Genomic DNA, 25,380 nt, shown 5'->3' on the forward strand with positions numbered 1-25,380 from the left:
ACATGCCTATACCACATTTCAGTTTACACATATGCACATAAATGTTTTTTTTATTTTATCTGTTCTATTTCTTTATTTGAAACCACATATACTTATATGGATTTTGTTTATCAACAACTGAGTCCTAATTTGATCTGAATTATTTATATATAATTTCTCTTTTGAGCACAAGTCTCAGTTACCTCTCTAAATTTTATTTTAGCAAACATAAAGATACCTGGCACTGGTCTCCTCCACACATTCAGTCTTGAAATGCTATAGCTCTTCCTCTATAAATCATGTGTTTAGCACTGTATGTAATCTCTGCTGTGAAGAATAGATTCATATGTAGAGATCATTAGAAACACATGGTCAGGGGACAAAGGAAAACAATCAGTTTAATTCATGATATGAAACAAATTTTATTTAATTTTTTAAAGATTTATTTATTTGACAGAGAGAGCACACATTAGGGGCAGAGGGAGAGAGAGAGAGAGAAACTCAAGCAGACTCTGCACTGAAAGCAGACACCAAAGTGGGTCCCAATCCGATGACCCCAAGATCACTACCCAAGCTGGAACCAAAAGTTGGAGGCTCAACCAACTGTACCACCCAGGCACCCTGATATGAAAGAAAATTTTTTAAAAACCATCTGATCATCTCAATATGTAGAAAAAACATTTGATTAAATTCAACACCCATTAACAGAAACTCTTAGCAAATGATGAATGGGAGGGACTTCTCCACCTGTTAAAGAGCATCTACAAAAACCCTCCTGCTAAGATCATACTTGATGGTGAAAGACTAAATACTTTCCCCCTAAGATCAGCAATAAGATAAAAATGTCCACTTTCATCACTACTATTCAACATTGTACTGAAGATTCTAGACAGTGCAATAAGGCAAAAAAAAAAAAAAAAGAAAGAAAGAAACAAAAGCTGTCCAGATAGTAAAGAAAGAAGTGAAAGTATTCACAGATAATATGATCATTTATGTAGAAAATGTAATCTTATTATTAGAAATTATTAAAACTAGAGAAAATTTCTAAAATTAGAAATTATTTTAACTAACCAATTAAATTATTAGAACTAACCAATGAATTTAGCAAGTCTACAGATACAAGATTAATATACAAAAAGAACTGTATTTCTTTTTTTTTTAATATTTATTTATTTTAGAGAGAGAGAGAGAGAGAAAGAGTAGGGGGAGGGTCAAAGGGAGAGGGAAAGAGAGAAGACTCTCCACTGAGTGCAGAGCCCTATGCAGGGTCCTATCCCAAGACTCTGAGATCATCACTTGAAATTGAGTTGGATGCTCAATCAACTGAGCCACACAGGCACCCCTAAAAAGTAACTGTATTTCCACATACTAGCAGTGAACAGTCAAGATTGAAATAAAAAATAATATTTACAATAGCATCATACATATAAAATACTTAAAGATAAATACGGGCATACCTTAGGATATTGCAGGTTGGGTTCCAGACCACCACTATAAAGTAAATATCACAATAAAGTGAATATCACAATAAAGCAAGTCAAATCAATTTTTTGGTTTCCCAATGCATGTAAAAGTTATGTTTACATACATTGTAGTCTATTTAACGTGCCAGAACATTATGTCTAAAAAAGCAATGTACCAGGGTACCTGGGTGGTACAGTCAGGTGTCTGCCTTTGGCTCAGGTCTTGATCCTAGGGTCCTGTGATTGAGCCCTGTGTTGGGCTCCCTGCTCAGCACAGAGTCTGCTTCTCCCTTTCCTCTGACTCTCTTCTCTGTTTATGCTGTCTCTCTGTCTTGAATAAATAAGTAAAACTTAAAAAGAAAAAAAGCAATGTATATAACTTAAAAATACTGTGTTGCTAAACAATGCTAACCATCATCTGAGCATTCATCCAGGCATAATCACTGATTACAGATCACCATAACAAATATAATAATAATGGAGAAGTTTAAAATATTGAAGAAATACCAAAATGTGACACAGAGACGCGAAATGAGCAAATACTGTTGGAAAAATGGCACCAATAGACTTGTTCCATGTAGTGTTGTCACAAATCTTCAATTAATAAAAACACAGTATCTGCAAAGCACAGTAAAGAGAATCACAAAAAAACAAGGTATGTCTATATGGCAAAAGATGAACAAGACCTATGTTACAAAACATTGCTAAAAGACATTACATATGATTTAAATACTTGGGAAGATATAACTGTTCATAAGGAGACTTGTTGATAAAATACAACTTTCATGAGAAGACTCTATTTGCTGAGATGTCAAAATCCCAGCAGGCTTTTTTGTAGATATTGACAGGCCGATTCCAAAATTCCTATGGAAAGTCAAAATATCTAGAACAGCCATAACAACTTTGAAAAAGAAGAACAAAGTTGAAAATGATCAAGACTAATTATTAAGCCACAGAAATACAGTATGGGATTAGCATCAAGAAAGATAACTGCACAGAATACAGAGTCCAGCAATAGACATAAACATGTATGGATAACCAGTTTTTTATTTAGATACAAAGACAATTGAACGGAAAAAAGCGAGCCTTTCAACAAAGGGTGCTGGAATAATTGGAAATTAGCTTCATAGATTGCTCACAAAAGAAGTAGATGGGATGTCTCTGAACTTAGCACCAAGCACAAAGCCAAGTTTAACTACCTCTGATAAATCTTTCCTGATAATGATCCTCAAAGTTCTACCTTTACCTCAAATGAGTGGTGACAGAGGTGGTTGGTGGAAAAATAGCATGAATGATGTGCCAGGTATAAGCAATTTTATAACCTATTAGGCTAGTAACCCTAGGGTGTTAAGATCTCAATTCAGGATGGACTAGGACTATGGTATATTGGTAAATGTTTAATAAAAAAGGGAGACGAGGCCCTCATTTGCAATATGAATGAATACTCCCGTGCAGCGGATTTCAAGCCGCCAGGTGATGTAACAGAAAGTTGATGTTGGGGAGATATGTCTACCACCCCTACCGCATAGATAGGATAGAGGTAGATAACCCCAAGAGCACAGGTAGTAGCAGAATGTGGTAATTAGGAACTTACAGCTTTTAGTATCAAACACCTTTGTTTTTTGTTTTCTTTTTTACTGATTTTGAGAGAGCGCACAAGCAGGGGAGGGAGAAGCCCACTAACCACCAAGCAAGGAGCCAGAGGCGGAACTCCATCCTGAGACTCCAGGATGACCACCTGAGCTCAAGGCAAATGCCCCATCAACTGAGCCGCCCAGGCACTCCTGAACACCTACATTTTTAATATAACTTATTTAATTGCAAGTTGACATTATTTATTTATGGAGATTTTATTTACTTATTCATGAGAGACAGAGAGATACACTCAGGCAGACGAGACTTGATCCCAGGACGTAGGGATCAGGACCTGAGCCGAGGGCAGAGGCTCAACTGCTCAGCCTCCCAGGTGTCCCTCCAAGTTGACGTAATTTAAATTTTAATAATGGCAGTACTTAAGGATTGGCTAGTCAATTCTGAATTTTCAAGTCTGCTCCCTCGTGAGCTAATAGGAGTAAGCTCCACCACACCACTGGCCTGGGGCAGTTTTTTTTTTTTTAAGACTTTAGTTACATATTGGGATCCCTGGGTGGCGCAGCGGTTTGGCGCCTGCCTTTGGCCCAGGGCGCGATCCTGGAGACCCGGGATCGAATCCCACGTCGGGCTCCCGGTGCATGGAGCCTGCTTCTCCCTCTGCCTGTGTCTCTGCCTCTCTCTCTCTCTCTCTGTGACTATCATAAATAAAAATTTAAAAAAATAAAATAAAGACTTTAGTTACACATTTAAGAGAAAGAAAGCATAAGCAGGGGGGAGGGGCCAGGGGAGGAGAAAACCAGACTCCCAAGGAGGTAGGAGCCCCAGGGGCGGGGCTGGATCCCAGGACCTCGCCGGACCTGAGCGGAAGGCTTAGGTTTACAGGCGCCCCCTGGGGCCAGCCCCTGCAGGAAGTACAAGCAAGGTGACTTCTGTTAACTTGTAACTCCGTGACTCCCAGCGAAGAGAAGGTCCTTCTGTGCATTCTTAGTGTGCACAACAGAGGGAGACACGGAGGCCAGGTGCAGCTGAAGAGTCTACACCGGGTGTCGGGTTGTGGAGCGGAGTTTGAGCTCAGGTCTGTCACCAAAGCTAGGGATTCACACATCCTTCAAGTGTTCCTACGAGTTCTCTTTCTTTTGGGGGGGAGGGGAGCCTGACTCAGGACTTTTAACTCTGCCCTGGGCTTTAGGGGGGCGAGGGACGGGGAGCAGCGGAAGAGGAGGAAGAGGAGTATTTTGAGCGTCCGAATGCGCTCAGGGCCCGGGAGCGTCTCTAGGAATCACCACCACCCGGACCCCAGGGAATGTCCGTGGCCTACACCTACAATCGCTCGCGTGCGCTCCCACCCGCCCCAGGGCCTTGTCTTCAGCGGGAAGGATGCCGGGGAACACCGGAGCTCGGCTGCGCGGGGCGGGCCCGTCTCCCGCTCTCCCGCGGCCCGCGGACCCGGGGCACCAAGTCTCACGAGACCCCAGACCCGCCCGCTCCGCCCCCGGGGTCACGTGCTCCCGCCGCGCCGGGGAGGAGAGGGCGAGCCCCGGCCTAGCCGCCGTTCCCGCCGGAGCCCCGCGCGCTCTCAGCCATGCTCCGGCGCTGCGCGCGACTTCTGCGCACGACCGGGGCCCTCTGCGGCCCGAAGCGAGGGGTGAGTGCGGGCCGGGCCGGGCCGGTGACTTGTCGCGCCCCGCCTCGCGGAGCGGTGTCCGCAGGGTCGCCGTCAGCCCTGGTCCAGAGGCAGGCGGGCGGGCCGGGGAGGGACACCAGCCTACTCCGGTCAGCACTGGTGGGGTCTCGCTGTGGCCTGGTCGCGCCGAGACCGTGACCGGACTGGGACCTGGCCTGGGCATCACCGCCCCTGGCCCTTGCGGTGTGTGCCCGCGAGGACAGCAGTGTCTCCTCCTCGGGGCTCCTCCTCGTGCTGCACAGAGCCGCTTTCTCAACTTTAAAGGCTGTTGTAAGAGTAAAATGAGGTAACTTTTAACGCACTGTCTGGCGTTGGTACTAGGTAAGTTTGGTCTGTTCTTTCTTTTCTTTTTTCTTTTTTTTTGAGATTTTATTTATTTATTTGACAGAGAAAGCCAGAGAGCGCAAGCAGGGGGATCAGCAGAGGGAGAAGCAGATTCCCCACTGAGCAGGGAGCCGGATGTAGGGGATCATCTGAGGACCCTGGGATCCTGACCTAAGCCACCCAGGTGCCCCTAAATTTTACTGGTACTGAAGTATTCAATTATTATTAATTAAGCCCCAACAATAAGTAAGACATTTGTCTGTGATGATACAAAGATTAGTAAGAAAAGCCTTTCTCTCAAGGATCTCACAATCTAGTTTGGGAGAAAAGGATGAAATTGCAAAATTAGTAAGTACTATATGCTATAATGAATTACTAAGGGAACATAGAGGTAGGGGACAGCTCTGAGCAAGAACCTTAATTTTAAAGAATAACCTGTGCAGATTAGTTATTAGTCCTGTGCCATCTTTCACCTTGGAAAAGATGTCCTGTACTCCTCTCACAACAACAAAGATACATTTGTACCTTTTTTTTTGTTTTTTAAAGATTTTATTTATTCATTCATGAGAGACACAGAGAGAGAGACAGGCAGAGACACAGGCAGAGGGAGAAGCAGGCTCCATGCAGGGAGCCTGATGGGGGACTCCATCTGGGGTCTCCAGGATCACGCCTGGGCCGAAGGTGGTGCTAAACCACTGAGCCACCTGGGCTGCCCACATTTGTACCTTTAACTATATGTTGGTGCCTTGTAATCTGTGTTGAGAATATTTAACAGTAGTACTTACAGACTTTGTCTTTTTTTTTTTTCCTGTTCAGTAACTTAATCTTAAAAGGAAACACATTAAAGTTATAATTTTAGTTAACAAGTCCCACTTGAAAGATATAGAACCAAAGATCAAGTAAGACTTTTTTCTCTACGGAGGGCTACAAAAGGTAATGATAATCCCTAATATTTATCCCTCAAGTACACAGTCTATGCTGGGAATTTACAAGGCCTTTACATCAAGTATCCTTTAGTTCTCACTCTCTTGACCTGAAACTTTCATTATTTTTTTTCACATCAGTGTTCATGTGGTCCTAACTCAACATACCTCTAACTAAAATTAATAGATCCACTCCTCTTCCCCCTCCTAACACACGCAAACACTAACAAAAACCGCCTTTCCTCTTTCCACCCCAATCTGCAAGGCTACAATTCTGGAATCATCCAAGGCTCTCCTGTTTCTCTTTCCCCATGATCAGTCCATCTCTACATCCATTAGTCATATTATCTTAAATGTCTCTTAAATCTTTTTTTTTTTTTTTCCTTCATTTCTCTCTACCTAGTTTAGCTTCTAACCATATATCCTCTGGATCTCTACAACAATTTTTTAAACTGCTTTCCCTGCCATTCTTCCCACCTTGTAGTTCATCCTTTACACCAGAAGGAGGTTTCTAAAACTTTGCTTAAAACTCCGTAAGATTCCCTATAGTGGAAAAAAGTATTTCATCATTCAAATATCAGTTTCATGATTTTTTTTTTTTTTTATGATAGTCACAGAGAGAGAGAGAGAGAGAGAGAGAGAGAGAGAGGCAGAGACATAGGCAGAGGGAGAAGCAGGCTCCATGCACCAGGAGCCCGATGTGGGATTCGATCCCTGGTCTCCAGGATCGCGCCCTAGGCCAAAGGCAGGCGCCAAACCGCTGCGCCACCCAGGGATCCCAGTTTCATGATTTTTTAAAGACTACCTTTCTTTAATGAGCTTCATCCTAAGGAATAACATTTGTGAGATACTGTGATGTGTTATTTATATCCTTCGATAATAGGCATTCAAAAATACGTGTGCCATAGTCTTTGTGCTACCTAAAATCAGCTTTCATTTTGGCCTTTGGAAATGTTGACCTAGCTGATGAAATATAAGCCCTCTGTTAAGGTCAAAGAGCCTTGGTGGTGTGTTCCCCTTCTACTCTGCCATCCATATCTGGCTGCTATTCTCTTTGCACCTTACCTCTGTGAAGACCGAAATACTGGCATTTCCCCAAGGTGTCATCTCCCTGTGCCTTTGCTTGGCACAGCAAATGAACTTTGTATCCTTTAGAAACCACTGTATCAGTCCTCATCTTTTTGAAGTTTTCACTGAATGTCCAGTCGGTTCTTCTGTGTCTATATGCACTTCTTTTAGGATATTTTTCACACCCAAGGCTGTAAGCAGTTGAGGGCAGGGCATAAGTCTTCTCTCTGCCTTAACCAGTTCCTGGCACAGAACCAGGCAGATAGCAGATTTTTTAAAGTTCACACAATTTAGTTAAATTCCACACTTCAAAATTAAAATCAGGTAGGAGAACTCACAGCCAAGTGAGTCATTCTAGTTCCTAAAAGTCTTCAATTCTCTCTGTCACTTTGGTCCATGAAAGACTGGAACTGATCTATCCTAGAGTCACCTGTTAAAATGAGACCTGTGGATGAGCCAAATCCTACACATTTTAGTCTGCCTCTCCACTGACATGTATTGTACATTTATCTGTGACCACTTGTGTCTCTTAGTTTATTTCCAGCATTCATGTACTTTAAAAGCTACATGATTGAGACTGGACTCTAAGGACATGATCCAAAATAGAGAAAAAGCTATATTCATAATTTTTCAATGAACATCTTCATTTTAGAGCAGCAAAAGATTAGAGCTTAAATGGTTAAGTAAATTATAGTACATCGGTCTAAAGGACTATTTTTCTGCTGTTGAAGATGGTGATCATTGAGATTAAGGACATGAGGAAATGGGTGTTAAATAATTTTAAGTGGTGAGGCAGAAAAAAAATACATTTCTTACTGAAATTATAAGTATATTAAGAAAGATTAAATTTAGGGGTGCCTTGGTGACTCTTGATTAAGCATCCAACTCTTGATTTCACCTCAAGTCAGGATCTTAGGGTGGTGAGATTGAGCCCTGTGTCTGCCCCAGGCTCAGCTCAGGAGGGATTCTGCTTGAGATAATCTCTCCCTCTGCCTCCCCACCTGTCCCCCGCCCACCCCCACCCCCCTGCCCTCCAGCACACTTGCTCTCTCTTCTCAGTAATAAATGAGAGAAAGATTATGTTTAAAAAATGTTAGTAGAAAGACTTCAACATTTATCATTGTCTTAAGATAGATAATGGGTGGATTTAAATTTTTTTTTTCTTTTCTTTCCCAAATTTTCTGAGCTGGGCTCTCAAGAGATGAGCAAATCCAAAACCATAGGAAAAAAACAAAGGTACAAATTCTGGGCTCAGGAGTGGAGTAGTCTCGACCCAGCTCACGTTTCCCCTCATGATGGTGATACTTCCTTCTGTCCAACCGAGGAGTTTTGAAATCTGTAGAATTTTTGAGACAGGCTGCCTATGTTCTCACCATCGGGCCAGATCAGAGCCGACCGAGGTGTCAGCAGAAGGCTGGTTGGCTGGCTCCTCCATCACTGCACAGCCTTGCTGTTTTTGTTTCTAAGTGTGGTCCATGTGTTGTAGATACATTGAATCTGAATTGACAGGGTGACTGGAAGTCCAATGCCATAGAGTTGATAGCTTCTGTGGTCTTAAATATTCCAAGATTTCTACTGAAGCTTAAAAAAGAAAAATAGTTTTCCTTTCCAGTGCCTGTGGCCATTTGCTTTGTCCAACGCCATAGTAAGTTACACTTTGTCCTCTTCCAGGGCCTCTGCACCGGTCCACTTGCTGCCTGGGTACAGGAATGGTAGTAGCATTGCTCAGTGCTGCAGAGAAATAGCATGGTTGGAAGCCATGGTTATTTTGACACCAAGCACCTGTCCCCCTAACCTCTGCCTTCTTTTTACATTCCCTTTCTTGGTAATTGGCTCTGTCATTCACTGTGTTGTGTAATTCAGAAACCTGGGGCTGGTGTTTGTATTTTAACTCCTCCCTACTCCTTATCTGTTTCATGCAGTCATAATTTTTCACTTGGGTTATCTCTAAAATCCTTGACACAGAGTCCTTAGATTCAGTCTTGGTTCCTCCCACTCTCTTTCTTAATGATGGCTAGATTAGATCTTGTTATTTTCCTATTAAAATCCCTCTGGGAACAACTGCAGCTAGAGACCAGGCCAACTAGCTTAGTATGGAAGTTTCTCAGAGTCAAGCCCTTGTCTGCATCTCTACAGCCATCTGCTCCTCCCCTTGCACTGAAACAAAGCTCTCTTTCTTTTCTTTTTTTTTTTTTTTTAAGATTTTATTTATTTATTTGAGAGAGTTGGGGAGGGGAAGAGAAAGAGAGAAGCAGACTCACCACTGAGTAGGAAGCCCAATGGATGAATGCAGGGCCTCAATCCTGGGGCCCTGGGATCATAATCTGAGCCTGGGGCAGACGCTTAACCGACTGAGGCACCCAGGCACCCCAAAGCCAAGCTTCTTTTAGGCCTTAGTTTCATCATTTGTAAAATGAGGGTAATAATTAGTACCTACTTCATAAGTGTTTCATAAGTTGGTTGTCATAAGGCCCCTTGAAACTGTGTCCTGCCTCCTTGCTTTTGCATATGGTTTTCCCTTAGCTATGATACCCTTTCGAGCTGCCTGATTTCTGCTTGTGTAACTGATGTGGGAAACAAAGGCAGAAGGAAAATTATTAAATGTCCTTACTCTCTACAGCTCATTGACAAGTCCTCAAAACAGACAGAGTGACCTCTAGGAACTCAGCTGCCTCTATGTTAGTACTTTGCTGAGGGCAACAGGCAATCTTAGCTCGACCCCCAGGATCCTGTAAGTCTATGTAACATCTCAAAATTCCGTTGAAGACTTACTTTATTTCTACCCCCCAAGATCCATCCCCCAAGCCTACAATCCACCATATACATCTGCAGGGTCTCGTGACTAAGGTTTGTTTTTTTTTTTTTTTTTTTCGTGACTAAGGTTTTATTAGGTGGTAATGAATGACCTTTCACCAACAATAGTTAGCCAGCTCAAAGTTCTGGGAACTTTGCTTCCAAAATTCATCAGAGACTTACATGCTATCCCTAACCCCTCCCAACTTGAAGGTATATGATCTCCATCCCACACAAACCCATTGCGGCTCTCTCTGCCCATGGGTCCTGTCCCCGTGCTTTAGTAAAACCACCTTTTTGCATTAGAGATGGCTCAAGAATTCTTTCTTGGCCATTGGCTTCAAACCCTGACATCTTTCCTACATCATCATTAAGATTCAAGTCCAAGAACTTCTCCCCATCCCCCATCTGAGATAAACACCTTCCCCCCTGCTCCTCTGCAGACCCCACTGGTAAACCCTTTTACATGGAGGAGAATGTGTGTCCTTCATTTGTTTATCTCCAGTTCCTCCTGGCTCACCTAGGATTGATTAACTGTTTTGTTTTGTTTTTTGTTTTGTTTTGTTTTAGAGAAAGGAATCCACAGACCTGGGCTTAATGCTGCTCTGCCAGTAGGTAGTTGGGTGACACTGAGCAAATCATTTACTCTCTCCATCTTCTCTCAAGGAGGTTGGACCGGCTGATTCCTGAAATTTGCTTGCACTCCGAAGTGACAAACTTCTGGGAAGAGGAGCAGCAGCAAAACAGTCTAATAAAATAGGAGAATATGTTATGAAATAGGGTTTACTTCCCATTCTTTTTCTCTTCTCTCCTTTAGAGGTCATTTTCTTCTGAAGTCCTTCATGTGGACCATTCTCTCCCCAATCCCAGCTGGAATGAGGACATGAGGCTCCTGTTTGACCAGTTCATGAAGAAAAGTGAAGATGGCTCTTGGAAACGTTTGCCTTCATATAAATATAACCCTACTGAAAGGATTGAAGATGTCAAAATCTTTTTTCCTGGTAAGAACAGCCACATTCTCATAAAGAATATTTAAATGTCAAATATAGAACAAATATTGCACTGGTTACTGATGTGGAAATGTTGGGGCTGGAGCCAATGGCAAAGAATTTGAGGTCTCTGATTCAAAAAGGTGGTTTTATTAAAGCACGGGGACAGGACCCATGGGCAGAAAGGGCTGCACTGTGATTGTGGGGAGCAGTTGGTTTTATACTTTGGAATGGGGTGGTAGAGACAAAGGGACGTTTCCAAAAGGACTTTCCTATGCTAAAGAAGACTCAGGAGGATCCCTGGGTGGCTCAGCGGTTTAGCACCTGCCTTCAGCCCAGGGTGTGATCCTGGAGTCCTGGGATGGAGTCCCGGGATTGAGTACCGCATCAGGCTCCCTGCATGGAGCCTGCTTCTCCCTCCTCCTGTGTCTGCCTCTCTTTCTCTCTGGGACTCCATCCCAGGACCCCAGGATCATGTCCTGAGCCAAAGGCAGCCACTCAATCACTGAGCCACCCAGATGCCCCTAAAAGAACTTTTTTAAAACTGACATAACAATGTTACGTTAGTTTCAGGTATACCACATAGTGATTCAACAATTCTATGTGTTACTCAGTGCTCACCACGATTTAAGGGTAGCTGCCTTCTGTTACCACACATTGTTATCACAAAATTATTGACCGTAGTTTTCTATTCTGTTCTTTTCATCCCCCAAAGAGGACTTTTTAGTCCCAAAAATGTCCCAAAATCTCCGGTTAGAAATTGGGAGGAATAGTGAACCATCCTCTTTCCTGCCATTGCTTTCTTAAAAGAAAAACAAAACATCAAAATATTGTAAAAATGAAGTTGAACCGGTATACCTCAGGTGTATGTGAAGATACCCAGGAAAAGTAACTCCCCAAGAGGCCTTAGCCACCAATTTAAATACCATCTGTAGCTAAAGGCCAAAAAGCTGGAGGGAAGGGGGCCAGCTGCAGGGAGGTTACCAGGAAAAGTGCAATTAACAGGGTAAGGTTTGTTAGGCAGGCTGCTTTCTTCATTGAGAAGAGTTTCTTGAATTTAGAGTCCTCCCTTCTGTCTAGTACAGAGGAGGAGATACCCTTACAAGTGGAGATTTCATTTAGAAATGTAAATTTCCCACACAAAAATGTGTGGAAAATGTAAATTTTCCCATATATTGTGAAAACACAATAGATGTTTTCAGAAGTTCCCCTGTGTCTGTTTTTCCTCACGATATTCTTGATGCCAAAGAGCCATATTTTGGGTTGGCACACTATGTGATCCTTCATTCCTGCCTTTGAAGCTTCCCCAGGAAGTTTCATGTCTGCCACCAGTCTGTTAGTCCTGAGAATACGTCAGCTCAGCTAAATAGTTTTGTGTCATTTCAGGAGGTAGTATTGTAGGGGGGGTGCTCTACACGGCGTGAGTAGTCACCTTTTTAATAAGCATTTTTATGGAAACGAATAAAAAACAAAAGTTCATAGTTGGGACAAACCATGGACTGTTTTTGAGTCAAGAGGACAGTTAGGATTTCTAGATATTGCAGTGAGAGCCCTGCCAAAAACCAAAATTCAGCCAAGCAGATTTGAAGATCTAATTGGCTTTATTAAACAATTTGTGAGGGGTGCCTGGGTGGCTTAGTCGGTTAAACATCCAACTCTTGATTTCAGCTGAGGTCATGATCTCAGGGTTGTGGAATCAAGCCCGGCTCAGGCTCCATGCTCAGTGTGGAGTCTGCTTGTCCGTCTTCCTCTGTTCCTCCCCCTTGCTCGAATTCTCTCTCTCTCTCTCTCTCTCTCTCTCTCTCTCTCTCTCTCTCTCAAATAAACAACAACAACAACAAAATGATTTGTGAATCCTGCAGCATCCCATCTGGCAAGTAGAGAGGTGTTCCCAAGAATTGTACAAAATGGAAGGTTTTTATAAGAAGGGGGGCAGGGCAGGGAGTTAATAGCAAAAGAAAAAGGATTCCAAGCAAGGTCACCATCACTTAGGGGAAAGGGCAGGGTGTCTTATCTTGCAGATGACCTCATTTGCCTTTGGGGATGGAGAGAGACCAGAAAATTCCTGACTGATGCAGTTAGGTTAGATGTAAAACCCCAGTTTCTGGGGAAGGTTGACACTGCAGTTAGGTTAGATGTTAAAGCCCAGTTTGATGACTTGGTCTAAGTGATACTGACACAAGAAACAAAGGCAAAAGGAAAAATTAAGGCCAAGTTTGTTGAAAATTGGACTTGTTTTACAAATTACTCTTAATTTGGCTATTTCTGGAAATAAGGGTGATTATAGAGAGAAAAATTATGTCTCAATAACCCCTTTGCATGTGTTAAATTCTAGTTCTAGTTGGATGTTGTTGTTTGCCTAAGCTAGACAACTTTGGGTAACCTTCAAAGAAATTGCCACAATAGCTCATGTATAGACCTGCTTGTCAGAGGTTCCTGGTGTCAAAGAGACCCAAGGCACCCCCTGAATAAAAGTGCTATGATCCCCGCCCTGCCATTAAAGGCCCTGGTAGGAGGCCCCAGCTTCCCTATCACATTCTGCACTGCAAAATGGGTGCTGGCGAATGGACCGAGATACCATGCCTTGCCTTGTCATGAAGAACCCATCATTTTTAACCTCTGGAAAACATTAAGAAAGTTTTTACAAAGGGAAATACCAATTCTGTAGTTCAGGTTGTTAGAAGACATAAAAGACCATAACTATAGAATCCATCATGGTCTAAGTGACATTCCAACACATGGATTCTTTTACAGCTTATTTCCCTAAGAAATCTTCCCAGTTGGGCTTTAAATCAATTGGGTACTGGTTTCAGCCAGTTCTGAGTAGAGGTCACGTGGCTGGAGACAGCTAGACCAGAGATGTGGAGAGCATCACATTAAACCAATGAGGAGAAAAACCTCACATGGGAGTCTTAAGCTTAGCATCAAGTTTATCCTCCTTGAAAAGCCCCTGGAATAAAAGTCAATGAAGAAAAGAGAAAGCACTCACCAAATTTGCACTGAGGCTCTGAGTCCAGATGAGAAGACTGAGCCACATGTTAAGGTGCCAAGTGATGTGGCAGTTAGGGTTTGGAGCCAACGGCCCAGAAAGAATTCTTGACGTCTTTGGTGCAAAAAGGTGGTTTTATTATAAAGCACAGGGACAGGACTATGGGCAGAGAGAGCTGCACTGGGGTTGTATCAGGTGGCTGATTATGTACTCTAAGTTGGGAGGAGGTTAGGTATAGTGTGAGTCTCAGGAATTTTGGAAGCAAGGTTTCCAGGACCTCAGGGGGACTAGCTGTTGTTGGGAACAGGTCATTTATTACTGTCTAATCAAACCTGAGTCATGAGATCTTTCAGAAGCAGATCAGCGGACTCTATGCCTAGAGGATGATTGCTAACATGGATCTAGAGATAAAAAGTTTCCGGAAGGATTTTTATATGTTAAAGTAGACTTTGCCCTCAGCAAAGTGTCAACATCAAGGCAGTTGAGTTCCTAGAAAATCACTCTGCCTGTTTCAAGGACTTGTAGGCAGTAAGGAAATTTAATTTTTTCTTTTGCCTTTGTTTCCCACATCAGGAGCTACTTCACAAAGGAGTAATCTTACCTCCCAAGTGAGGAAGACTTAGCCCCCCTTTGCCTCTAAGGAAAGGTTTTATAGGTTTTTAAAAATTAGCTAACCATATAGGAAGGAGTTTACTCTTTAACCTTAGGTGTATCCCTTATATTCGATGGTTGGTTTTTCCACTGTTCACCTAGGGTTCTGGAATTAACTACAGGGAGCGTGTTAGAAGTGGAGGATTGACAGGAAAGTATCCCCAAGCTAAGACAGCACTTTGAGACCAGAAAACAAGGCAGGCCACTCCATACAGTTCACATAAAATTTTATTCAGGATAACATACTGACGGATTCAGGTGGAGGATAATCCACAGCAGCTGCGTAGTTATTCTCCACAAAATCCAGATCTTAGTCAACAGATTTTATAGCGTGAGGGGACACACACAAGGGCATTGTAGTGAGATCAAATGGTTTGCACACACCTCAAAAGGCTTTCATGCACCTATATGACAGCTGGCCTTGTGGCACCACCGGTGCATCAGGACAGGGAAAAACCATGTTATCTCTACAGATTCGTGGGAGGCTAAAATAACCCCCCCCCCCATCCTGGCCATGGCAGGCATTTCTAAGGTATGTATATTAATCTCTAAGGGGCTCAGAACATGGAGCCCTAAGAGAGGTTACTGAGCAAACGTGAACATGGAGGGCCAGAGATGGGGTCTGTTGGCAGCAGACACTCTTACAGAGCAGTTTCAAGAATGTCCAGCCCATGTGGCTTGTATAGCTGGAGTGGGGTCTTGTGACTCATTTTATGCCCTGCTGACTTAAGAGTCAGCTTACAAACCAAAATGGCATTACTCTGATCAGCTTCCTTCCTGAGCCTCTATTCCCTGTCCTCAGTCACACACATTTGGGCAGTAAAGCTGGGGTTGATGATTGTCTTGGGGTCAATTGTAGGGGGGGTGGTCTTGCTGGCTCTAGGCAGTCATTGCTTGAAGGGATGCTTTTGCTTCACAGGGCAGGATACTTTGCCTGGAGGGCTTTTTGCCTGAGTTAAGAGATGAGCTGGAAAGAAGAACTTTATCAGTTAAAAAGCTTAAGGTAAAAACCGTGGCAGTTGAATGCCCTCTTGAGCTTGAGTCTCATTCATTTTCTTGGTTTGTAGTTTGAGTGGTGGGCCCTGGTGATATCATCAGGTGTGAACCCTCTGGAGGAGCCCAACTGCCAAGAACATTGTCCACACAGGAGCTGTTGTGGTGATTGATATCCTTGAAATTTCTATCAGGTTGTCCAGCTTTAGTTTTGCAAAGCTTCAAGAAAAGCAGTTTTATCCTTAGTGATTCCAAGTCAGAAGGGTGAGAAAAATTTGGAGAAGCTGGTCAGATATTTGAGGAAACTGGAAGAATTGAGGATGCAGGTCACTTTGCAGATAGGTAACAACCTTAAGGATAGGAAGCAGCACTGGGATCTGATATCCATAAAGATGTGCCATTGGAACATACTTCTCTCCACAGTCATCTATTTATATCAGAGATAATTGCGATAAGACAAATTTGTAAAATAAGTCTAGTTTCATTAAACATGGCCTGATCATTTATATAAGTACCACAAGAATAGTGATCAGCCACATAGGTTTTGGGGGGTTTGTTGTTTTTCTTTAAGATTTTATTTATTTGACAGAGAATGAGAGAGCAAGCAAGAGCAAGTGAACACAAGCAGGGGGAACAGCAGAGCGAGACGGAGAAGCAGATGCCTCTGTTAGCAGGGAGCCCCACTCGGTGCTCTCTGTCCCAGGACCCTGGGATCAGGACCTGAGAAGAGGGCAGAGCTTAATGTACTGAGCCACCCAGGAGCCCCCTTTGTCAAGAATCTCAGAATGGACTTTCAAAAGCCACTCAACGCCAGAAGCCAAGCCAACAACCAACTGTCCTTGCCTGTAGTACCTATGAATTTGAGTGCATTCCTCTCTTCTCAGGTCCCCCAAATATTCTGAACTTCCTGAGGCTGCCGAGAGGTGACAGTCTTTACCCACTATAATACTAGGAGTCCAGTAAGCCAGATACCAAGCAGTGTTCTTAAGGGGCTTTCTTAGCTCTGTAAAGTCAGCCTTAGTTATTTGAAACTGTTTGGTCATATCTGTGTCTAAGGAACAGATGTTCTACGAGTAAATAAATATATTACTATGAAAGTAAGAATACTCAATAAGCATTTCCAAATTCTGATGAGATCAGGTAAGGAGAAAGATAAATGTTTCAGTTCTGTTTATCTTTGTCAGTTCATTTAGTCCCACATAATTGATTCTTGTTTTGCTTGATCTTGGCAGGTTTGAGTTTTCCACTAGAGTTATGGAAATTCTTACCCAGTTCAGTGGTATGACTTAAAGTTATCAGAAAACTGTGCTTATCACAGTCTTTTTCTTGAATCTCTTAGAAGACAAAGCACCTTTTTTTTAAAAAAAAAAAAAAAAAAAAAAAGATTTTACTTATTTATTTGAGAGAGAGAAATAGAGCACGAGCGGAGAAGAGCCCCAAAGATGAAACACTTTTGCAAAATCATCAGACTAAAACAACTGTCTGTAAATGACAAAAAAGACTTAAAAATGGCCATGGTTAAAGATCTGATGACATTTCCTTCTAATGTCAATGACAAGGAAATGTGGTTATTTCTGTGGCACAGATTTTAAGATGACTAGAATTATGACTGGTAACATTTTACCAGGACATAGTAGATTTCTAGGAATTTCACACAATTTAAATACTTAATATTTCTCCTTTAGAAGATGTTACAGGGAACATGCTGGGAAATCCCAAAGTTAGTCTGGGTTCAAACAGACCTGACTTAGACTTTGGTTAGGGGAAATTTGTCAAATATGAAGCGTTTTAGAACACCTTATTAATAAATAGGTCACTGTGAAACAGCAGTTCTTATTTAACCAGTGATGGTAAAAGGTGTCAGAGGCAAACCAGAAGAGTACTTAGTTATTAAAACACAGCAAAACAAAACTTAGCTCTGTTAGTAGAGAAGACTCCGTTTCTTAAGACCTGGAAAAGACAACATGGAGCACAGGAAATGATGTTGGTAAGGTACAAAATCTTTGCTTTCTAGACAGATTGCTTAAAAGGTAAAGAAAAACCTTCCACAATTGCTTATTAAGAGCAGACCATGGGATCCCTGGGTGGCTCAGCGGTTTAGCGCCACCTTCAGCTCAGGGCGTGATCCTGGAGACCCGGGATTGAGTCCCACATCAGGCTCCCTGTGTGGAGCCTGCTTCTCCCTCTTGCCTGTGTCTCTGCCTCTCTCTCTGTCTCTCATGAATAAATAAATAAATAAAATCTTTAACAAAAAAAAAAAAGGTGGACCAGTAGTCAAGAAAACTGTGTACTTCTAATAGATGAAAAGTGGTTAAATTTTAACTTTGTACAGGCATTCTATTAAAACTTATTTTTAAAACTCTTAATAATAGAGGAACCTGGCTGGCTCAGCTGGTGGAACATGTGACTCTTGATCTAGGGGGTGTGAGTTAGAGCCCCATGTTGGACGTAGTGATTGCTTAAAAATAAAATCCTGCTGTAATAATTTCATTCAGTTTTAGCCACCTTGAGCACACAAGTAAGGTGTTCTCTCTCTCTCCCTCCCTGTCCCCCCTCCCCCTCTCCCCCGTCCCTCTCCCTGTCCTCCTCTCTCCCTGTCCTCTCCCTCTCTCCCCTTCTCCCCCCTCCCTCTCTCTTCTCCCCAACTTTATCTACTTGGTTTGTCCTTTATTCTCTTCATTCTGAAGCAACTAGTTATTCTGCTTTAAGACAAATTTACTCTTTTTCATCCCTAACGAAAATACATCTCCATACCGTCTACCTTTTCTCACTACAAATACGTTCTACTTGCTTTATATACAGAGTTGTTCCTCTTACTGTTTTTAGTATTTTTAATGATATATATTAGAATTCTTTTTTTTTTTTAATTTTTTTTTTTTTAATTTTTTTAATTTATTTATGATAGTCACAGAGAGAGAGAGAGGCAGAGACACAGGCGGAGGAAGAAGCAGGCTCCATGCACCGGAAGCCCGATGTGGGATTCGATCCCGGGTCTCCAGGATCGCGCCCTGGGCCAAAGGCAGGCGCCAAACCGCTGTGCCACCCAGGGATCCCTATATTAGAATTCTTAACTCATAGAAATCTTAATTTCTAATGAAAGTGAAGAAGTAAGCAGTTATGAACTATGTCATGCCAGCATTGTGTAGATTGGCAAATTTGTGAATATATTTTCTTTTTTTAATTTTTTTTGTGAATATATTTTCATAATTTCTAGGAGCATACACTTTCTCATAGTACAGTTTTTCAGTGTGGCACAAGACATGTTTATAAACAAGTCCAAATATGTTTAGCTTCTCTATAAGGGCCACAAGCAGGTAAATTTAGACTTAATATTTAGCAATTAATGTTTCAATATTTTATCTTATTTGGAAATGATCTAGATATTTATTTATTTATTTATTTGTTTGTTTATTTATTTATTTATTTTTAAAGATTTTATTTATTCATGAGAGGCAGAGACACAGGCAGAGGGAGAAATAGGCTCCTTGCAGGGAGCCTGACATGTGGGACTTGATCCTAGGTCTCCAGGATCACACCCTGGGCTGAACATGGCACTAAACCACTGAGCCACCGGGTCTGCCCGAAATGGTCTAGATATTTAAAGATTATCTATCACGTAGCAAAATTCTAGGAATGTAAGTTACCAAAGAGATTTAAGAAACTATTTTTAAGCAGACATATAATTGTTCGTTTATAAACATTTAGCTTATATCTACTTCATTCATTTGTTCTTAGCAGTGTTTACATTACTCATGAGAATTTCATCATCTCATTCTTTTTTTCTCTCTTTTTTTTTAAAGATTTTATTTATTCATGAGAGACACAGAGAGAGGCAGAGACACAGGCAGAGGGAGAAGCAGACTCCTTGCAGGGAGCCTGATGTGGAACTTGATCCCAGGACTTCGGGATCATGACCTGAGCTGAAAGCAGATGCTCAACCACTGAGCCACCCAGGAGCCCCTCATTATTTTTCTAGCTACCAGGTTTTTTATAACAGATAACATGAGCTCATTTGACTAGTAAACCAGGTAGAAAAAGTTTGTATGTCTGCATTTAGTGCTGACAACTCTGAAGGTATATCTGTTTTTCTGGGTTAGTGCTTGTTGTTTTAGTAAACAATGTATCTATTTACCAAAGATTACTCAAGTCGTATGAACTTGAAAAACATTTAAGTCGGTTTCTTTATTTCTGAGTTTAAGGATTACTTAATTTATGTAAGCATTTTTATTTTTTAAAGATTTTACTTTTTTATTCGTGAGAGACAAGAGAGGCAGAACATAGACAGAGGGAGAAGCAGGCTCCATGTAGCAGACCCAGTGCAGGACTTGATCCTAGGACCAGGGGATCATGCCCTGAGCCAAAGGCAGATGCTCAACCACTGAACCACCCAGGTGTCCCAAGCACTTTTAAAAATCATTCATTCCTTCATTCATTCATTTAAAAGATTTTATTTATTTGACAGAGAGAATGCATAAGCAGGGGGAGCAGTAGGCAGAGGGAGAGGGAGAAGCAGGCTCTGCGCTGTGCAGGGAGCCCGATGTAGGGCTTGATCCCAGGACCCCAGGATCACGACCAGAGCCGAAGGCAGACATTCAACCAGTTGAGCTACCCAGGTGCCCCCCAAGCACTTTTTTTTTTAAAGCTCTTACATAGAGCTCTTACATAGAGCTCAGTAATGCCACCTACAGGTTAAAAAAAAAATTCCCCAAATCCGGAAGATTCATATGTAGACATACATAAACATACAGACAAATGCAAACAGAAATCTACACTCAGTTTATAAGAACAGTTGAATCCAAATTGTGTTTCAGGCAGGTGGAGTAAGTTACGGTTAATGTACTCAGCTAAAGCTTTTTACCAATATTTGTGTAGAAGACTTCTAAGAGGTTTTCATTTGCCCCATTTCCATGTGCCTCCTTGTTTCTTTGCAGCCTCTGAGAGTTGCTTTGGGGTCTCTGGGTCCCTGGAGAGCCCCTAGTAGAGGAAGGGGCCTGAAGATCAAGTAGCGTTAGGGAGCTGGGAGGCTGAAGTAGGAAGGGAAAATGTGGCAGGAGTGGAGAAAATTTGGACAAGGTAGGAGTTTGAAGGGGGAGACGTATCAAAGGATCCAGGGAACTAAATGGAAGGTGGAAGGTGATTAAGTTCCATATTATACTTAGCTAACTCATGTAGACACAGAGGAGGTAGACTGAGCTGGTGGACCATATCGTCAGCAGGGGCTCAAGAAGGGGGTTTCTTTTCAGTCAAAGAGAAGTTCCCATGGAGGAGCCAGGATCACATAGAACAGAGAGGCCTTTTAAAAAATTCCTGGGGGAGGGGATCCCTGGGTGGCGCAGCGGTTTGGCGCCTGCCTTTGGCCCAGGGCGCGATCCTGGAGACCCGGGATCGAGTCCCATGTCGGGCTCCCGGTGCATGGAGCCTGCTTCTCCCTCTGCCTGTGTCTCTGCCTCTCTCTCTCTATCTCTCTGTGACTATCATAAATAAATAAAAATTAAAAAAAAAAAAAAATTTGAAAAAAAAAAAAAAATTCCTGGGGGGGATCCCTGGGTGGCTCAGGGGATCCCTGGGTAGCTCAGCGGTTTAGCACCTGCCTTAGGCCCAGGGCATGATCCTGGAGTCCCGGGATCGAGTCCCACGTCGGGCTCCCGGCATTGGAGGCTGCTTCTCCCTCCTCCTGTGTCTCTGCCTCTCTGCCTCTCTCTCTCTCTCTCTCTCATAAATAAATAAACAAACAAAATAAATAAATAAATCTTTTTAAAAAATTCCTGGGGCCTCTGGGTGATTGAGTTCAGTGTCTGACTTCAGGTCATGATCTCAGCCTGAGCCCCTGCCTTGGGCTCCTCACCACTGAGCATGGCACCTGCTTAAGATTGTCTCTCCTGCCCCTATCCTACGCTCAATCTCTCTGTCTCTTAAACAAAACAAAATCTATCAGGCTCTGAATATCAGCCTCCAGTGTGGCCATAGAGCTTTTTTAAAAATTCCTTTCAAATACCTTCTCAGGTTTCAGCTGAAACAAACAGTAAATTTTCCTGACTTTATTCCTTTCTGAAATCTTTTTTCCTGTTTCTTTTAAATCAAAGGCATTCCTAAAACCAAAACCAGTAAGCCTTTTATGGCTTAAGGACAGACACGAAAGGTGTCCCCAAAGAGAGGCAATGCAGCCCTCCAAGATCAGAACCACTCCCAAAAGTAACCAGAGAAAGAAAGAACTATGCAACAACCTCCTGAGAGCTGGCAAAAGTTTGCAGGACATTAGCCACAAATGGGATGCTGAACTGCGTTTCAAACATTTCTGTCTGGCCATATTTTGGGGCCACCAACCTGTGTGCTCCAGCAGGCAGAAACACAGCCCAAGTTCTCAGAACACAAGACAAATAGAAGTGAGGGAAAGGGTTAGTAGCCAGCAGGTACCTGAAAGCAAATCCAGGAGCTGCAGTTCAAAGAGTTAATTCTTTTTTTTTTTTTTTTTTTAAGATTTTATTTACTCATGAGAGAGGCAGAGACACAGGCAGAGTGAGAAGCAGGCTCCCTGCAGGGGAGCCCGATGTGGGACTCAATCTCTGGACCCTGGGATCAGGCCCTGGGCTGAAGGCAGACGCTTAACCACTGAGCCATCCAGGCATCCCCAGAGTTAATTCTTACATGTGTTTTTCTCCTGCTAAGCTGAATTTGGAAAGGGTGGAATGGCATAAAATGTTTCCTGTCTTGTCCACCTATTACCGATGGAGATCCTGGAGGGCAGACTTGGTAAGAATTCTTTTCCTTGGCTGGTTTCTGCCAGTTTTCCCAGGATCCCATCTGTAGCTCTGGAACAAGTGTATATCTCAACAGGTCCTTTCTGGGTCACCAGGAACGACAGGGGAGGAAAAATAATTCCAAGTTGTTGGTGGAGACAATGTTTAAAAAGGCTGATAAGAAAAGTACGCAAATTTATTAACATGTATGCCTCAGAGACACATGGAAGATAACCAGGGAAAAGGAGTGATTGCTCCTGCCCACTGCTTTCTTCACCTCCCTGCTCAGGTCTGGTGAGAGTAGAGAACACAGTTAGGCCCGCTCTTGTGATTTGAAGGGGGCATATCTGAAAAACGTGGAAAGCTTCTGCTTCCAAGCCTGCAGAGGCGTACTGCTTTTGCACTAACTGAAGAGTTAAGCTCCTTTGTCAGTGTTTCTCCTGCTCTGAATCACTCAGACCCTTAGGTGTAGAGCCTGAGAATCCATTTTTAACAAACTTTCAGACTATGTGGATGCAGTTAGTCCTGGGATTAGGGAACCACCAATTTCTGTGGTGACACCAATAACTGTGACTTAGAAGTTGAAAGCTTTTTAAACTGGTTTTATCTTCACATTGCAAAATCCAGTCTTACTGAACTCATTCTTTGGTTTTATTTCACTTTAAATGGGAAATAAATAGGTGAGGTAATAATGCCCACCTTTTCTGCCATTTTAGGAGATGCTCTAATGCCCAATTAGGTTCTTAAATCAGACTTTTACATTTAAAACAAAAACTTGGAACACCTGCCCTTATAAGAAAGTAAGAAGTCTGCCATTCTTTGACATAAACACTCAGAAAGCAATGATCTCCTTTTCCTAAAGAATGTCTCTTTTTTAGGGGCCAACCTGTGTCTTTCATAAGATCCCCAAAGGAATCCATGACCTAAAAACGTCAGGAACCACTAGTTTAAGGAGTTATAAATAGGGATAGTTATTAATATAAATATATTAGCTAAATCAAGCCAGGATAACACAGATATATAGAATCCCAGAGTTGGGGCCTGGAAGATTGTTTAGTCTGGGGCGCAGGGGGATGGACCTTCAGAATCACTTAGGGAGGGGTTCTTAGTCATCATTACTGTTTCCTTCTTTTGTCTCTTGAGATTACTAGCTTTCTTCCTTACACAAGTATTTATTGAGCAACTACTGTATGTCAGACACTATGCTACTAGGTACTAGGGTATCGCAATGAAGAAAACTGGGATGTCCACCCTCCAACTCACAACCTATTAAGCCACTGCTGTTGGAGAGAACAGTGGGCTCCCTCATTTTGGAGTGGAAGGTGGATTGGGACCCACTAATATAGTCTAATTTTTTCTCTATCTTCTCTTGCTTTCTACGTTAACCTGTACAACCATTCGGCTGGACGTAACTTGAGCACCTCCAGTCACACAGTGGTGCTTGGGGCAATGGGGCTTTTTCCATTTTGGACAGCTCCAATTATTAGTGATTTCTTCCTGAGACTGTTGAGCTATAGTCCCTTCTTGTGCCTTTCACCCATTTGTTGAATTCTAGTACTAGGGACACAAACAAGCAGCTGTTCACATCCTTTCATGTGTAGGACGTAAATACATGTATCTCCTCTCCCTGACAGTTCTTGTTGCCAGGCTGCTCTTCTCTGTTCTTTCAGCTATTTCTCCCAGAGGATATTTCGGTCTCCTTTACAAGCCTGGTTGCCTTTTCCAGGACATGTTCAGTTTCTCAGGATCGTTTTTAATATATGCTTCCCAGAACTAAGTTTGAAACCAGTGATATCCTTTCAGTGTAGAGCAAGACATTAGTACTAGGTAGGTAGCCTGCTCCCACTTTGTACTAAAAGTCGGTTAACACTCCATGTCTTTCGTGTGAACTACTGATCTCTCTTCTGCACCTACGTGGCTGACTTGTTGAATCTAACTGCACAGTTTGTATAAATACCTAATGTATTCTTCATTTTTAGAATGAGCCTGTAAAGGCCTTTTTGGCTTCCTCTTTGCAAATCCAGTATTTACTCCTTCAGTAACCATCTGTTGAGCATCTGCTGCCCTAAGTACTGTAGTCCTAAAATAGTTCTGAAGGCACAGGTAGGACGCCTGACCTCATGGAGCTTATACGGATATTTCCCATTTGCTCATTATCTTTTTTTTTTTTAAGATTTTATTTATTTATTCACAAGAGACACACAGAGAGGCAGAGACATAGGCAGAGGGAGAAGCAGGCTCCCTGCAAGGAGCCTGATGAGGGACTCGATCCCAGATCCTGGGACTACACCCTGAGCCGAAGGCAGATGCTCAACCGCTGAGCCACCCAGGCATCCCACTCATTGTCTTTTAGTCATCCAAACTTGTCCGTAGGTTATTGTTTGGGGATTGTAAAGGTTTTTTTTTACAAAATGACCGGCAGTAAGCCCTTAATGTTGCTTGACCAGCATTTTTTATTTTCCCCTGCCTATTTATGCTCCTGCTGTCCTAGATGGCTGTTTCCTACCTTATTCTCAAGCCTTGCTTTCAGTGGATCTTGCTTCCTGTTGCCCTACGAGAAAATAAAAGCAATCAGAAGAGAACGTCCAGGTTCCCACTGCCTCATTTATCTACTTGCTACATCTATGCCTGATGTTCTGCTCTTTCCTCTTACCAGAGAACTACCCATCCTCTTAGGAGAGCCAAGCCTTGTCTCTGTGTGCTGTGTTCCCTCACCTTTGTCCTATTTAAAGGCATCTCTCCCTACTGGGACTTTCTCATCAGTGTGCAGACATGCTACAACTCTCTCTTTCTCGCTTCCTGGTCGCTCTTGAACCCACTGCAGTCAGAATCTTATCACTCCATTGAAACTGTTCTTGTCAAGGGCATAGTGACCTTCATGATGCTAACTAGTGACCTCTCAGTTTTTGGCACAGCAGTGCCTCCTTTCCCCTGAACTTGGCTTCCAAGACAGCACACTCCTACTTCACTGGTCCTTTCCTGTCTGTCTTTTGCCGGTTCCTCATTGTCCTCAAAGTCTTAATGATAGGATGCCCCACATCTCAGCCCTCGGGATTCCTTTCTTCTCTATACCCTATTGGTAATCCCATTCAGTCACATGGCTTTGGACACTATCCAAAAGCTGACAACTTCCTACGTTAGTGTGTGGGTTCCGATTTGGTTGCACAGTTTAACGCTGTATGATCTTGGGCAAA

The 25,380-nt window shown here is 42.7% G+C and overlaps 1 protein-coding gene across 3 annotated transcripts in view; it reads left to right on the forward strand.

Annotated features, from left to right (window-relative positions):
* The first annotated feature begins 4,219 nt into the window (after nucleotides 1-4,219).
* THEM4 (thioesterase superfamily member 4) overlaps nucleotides 4,220-25,380 on the forward strand; it is a 38,724-nt gene continuing 17,563 nt past the window's right edge. The window contains exons 1-2 of one of the 3 annotated variants that reach the window (XM_041755820.1): nucleotides 4,220-4,680; nucleotides 10,645-10,828. In XM_041755820.1, coding sequence (XP_041611754.1) covers nucleotides 4,618-4,680; nucleotides 10,645-10,828 — 247 coding nt within the window. In that variant the 5' untranslated portion in view covers nucleotides 4,220-4,617. The remainder of the gene's footprint in view (nucleotides 4,681-10,644; nucleotides 10,829-25,380) is intronic. The other 2 variants (XM_041755819.1, XM_041755817.1) reach the window with 2 other exon arrangements.

This window comes from Vulpes lagopus, chromosome 5 (genome assembly GCF_018345385.1).
Source record: "Vulpes lagopus strain Blue_001 chromosome 5, ASM1834538v1, whole genome shotgun sequence".
Classification (NCBI taxonomy): domain Eukaryota; kingdom Metazoa; phylum Chordata; class Mammalia; order Carnivora; family Canidae; genus Vulpes; species Vulpes lagopus.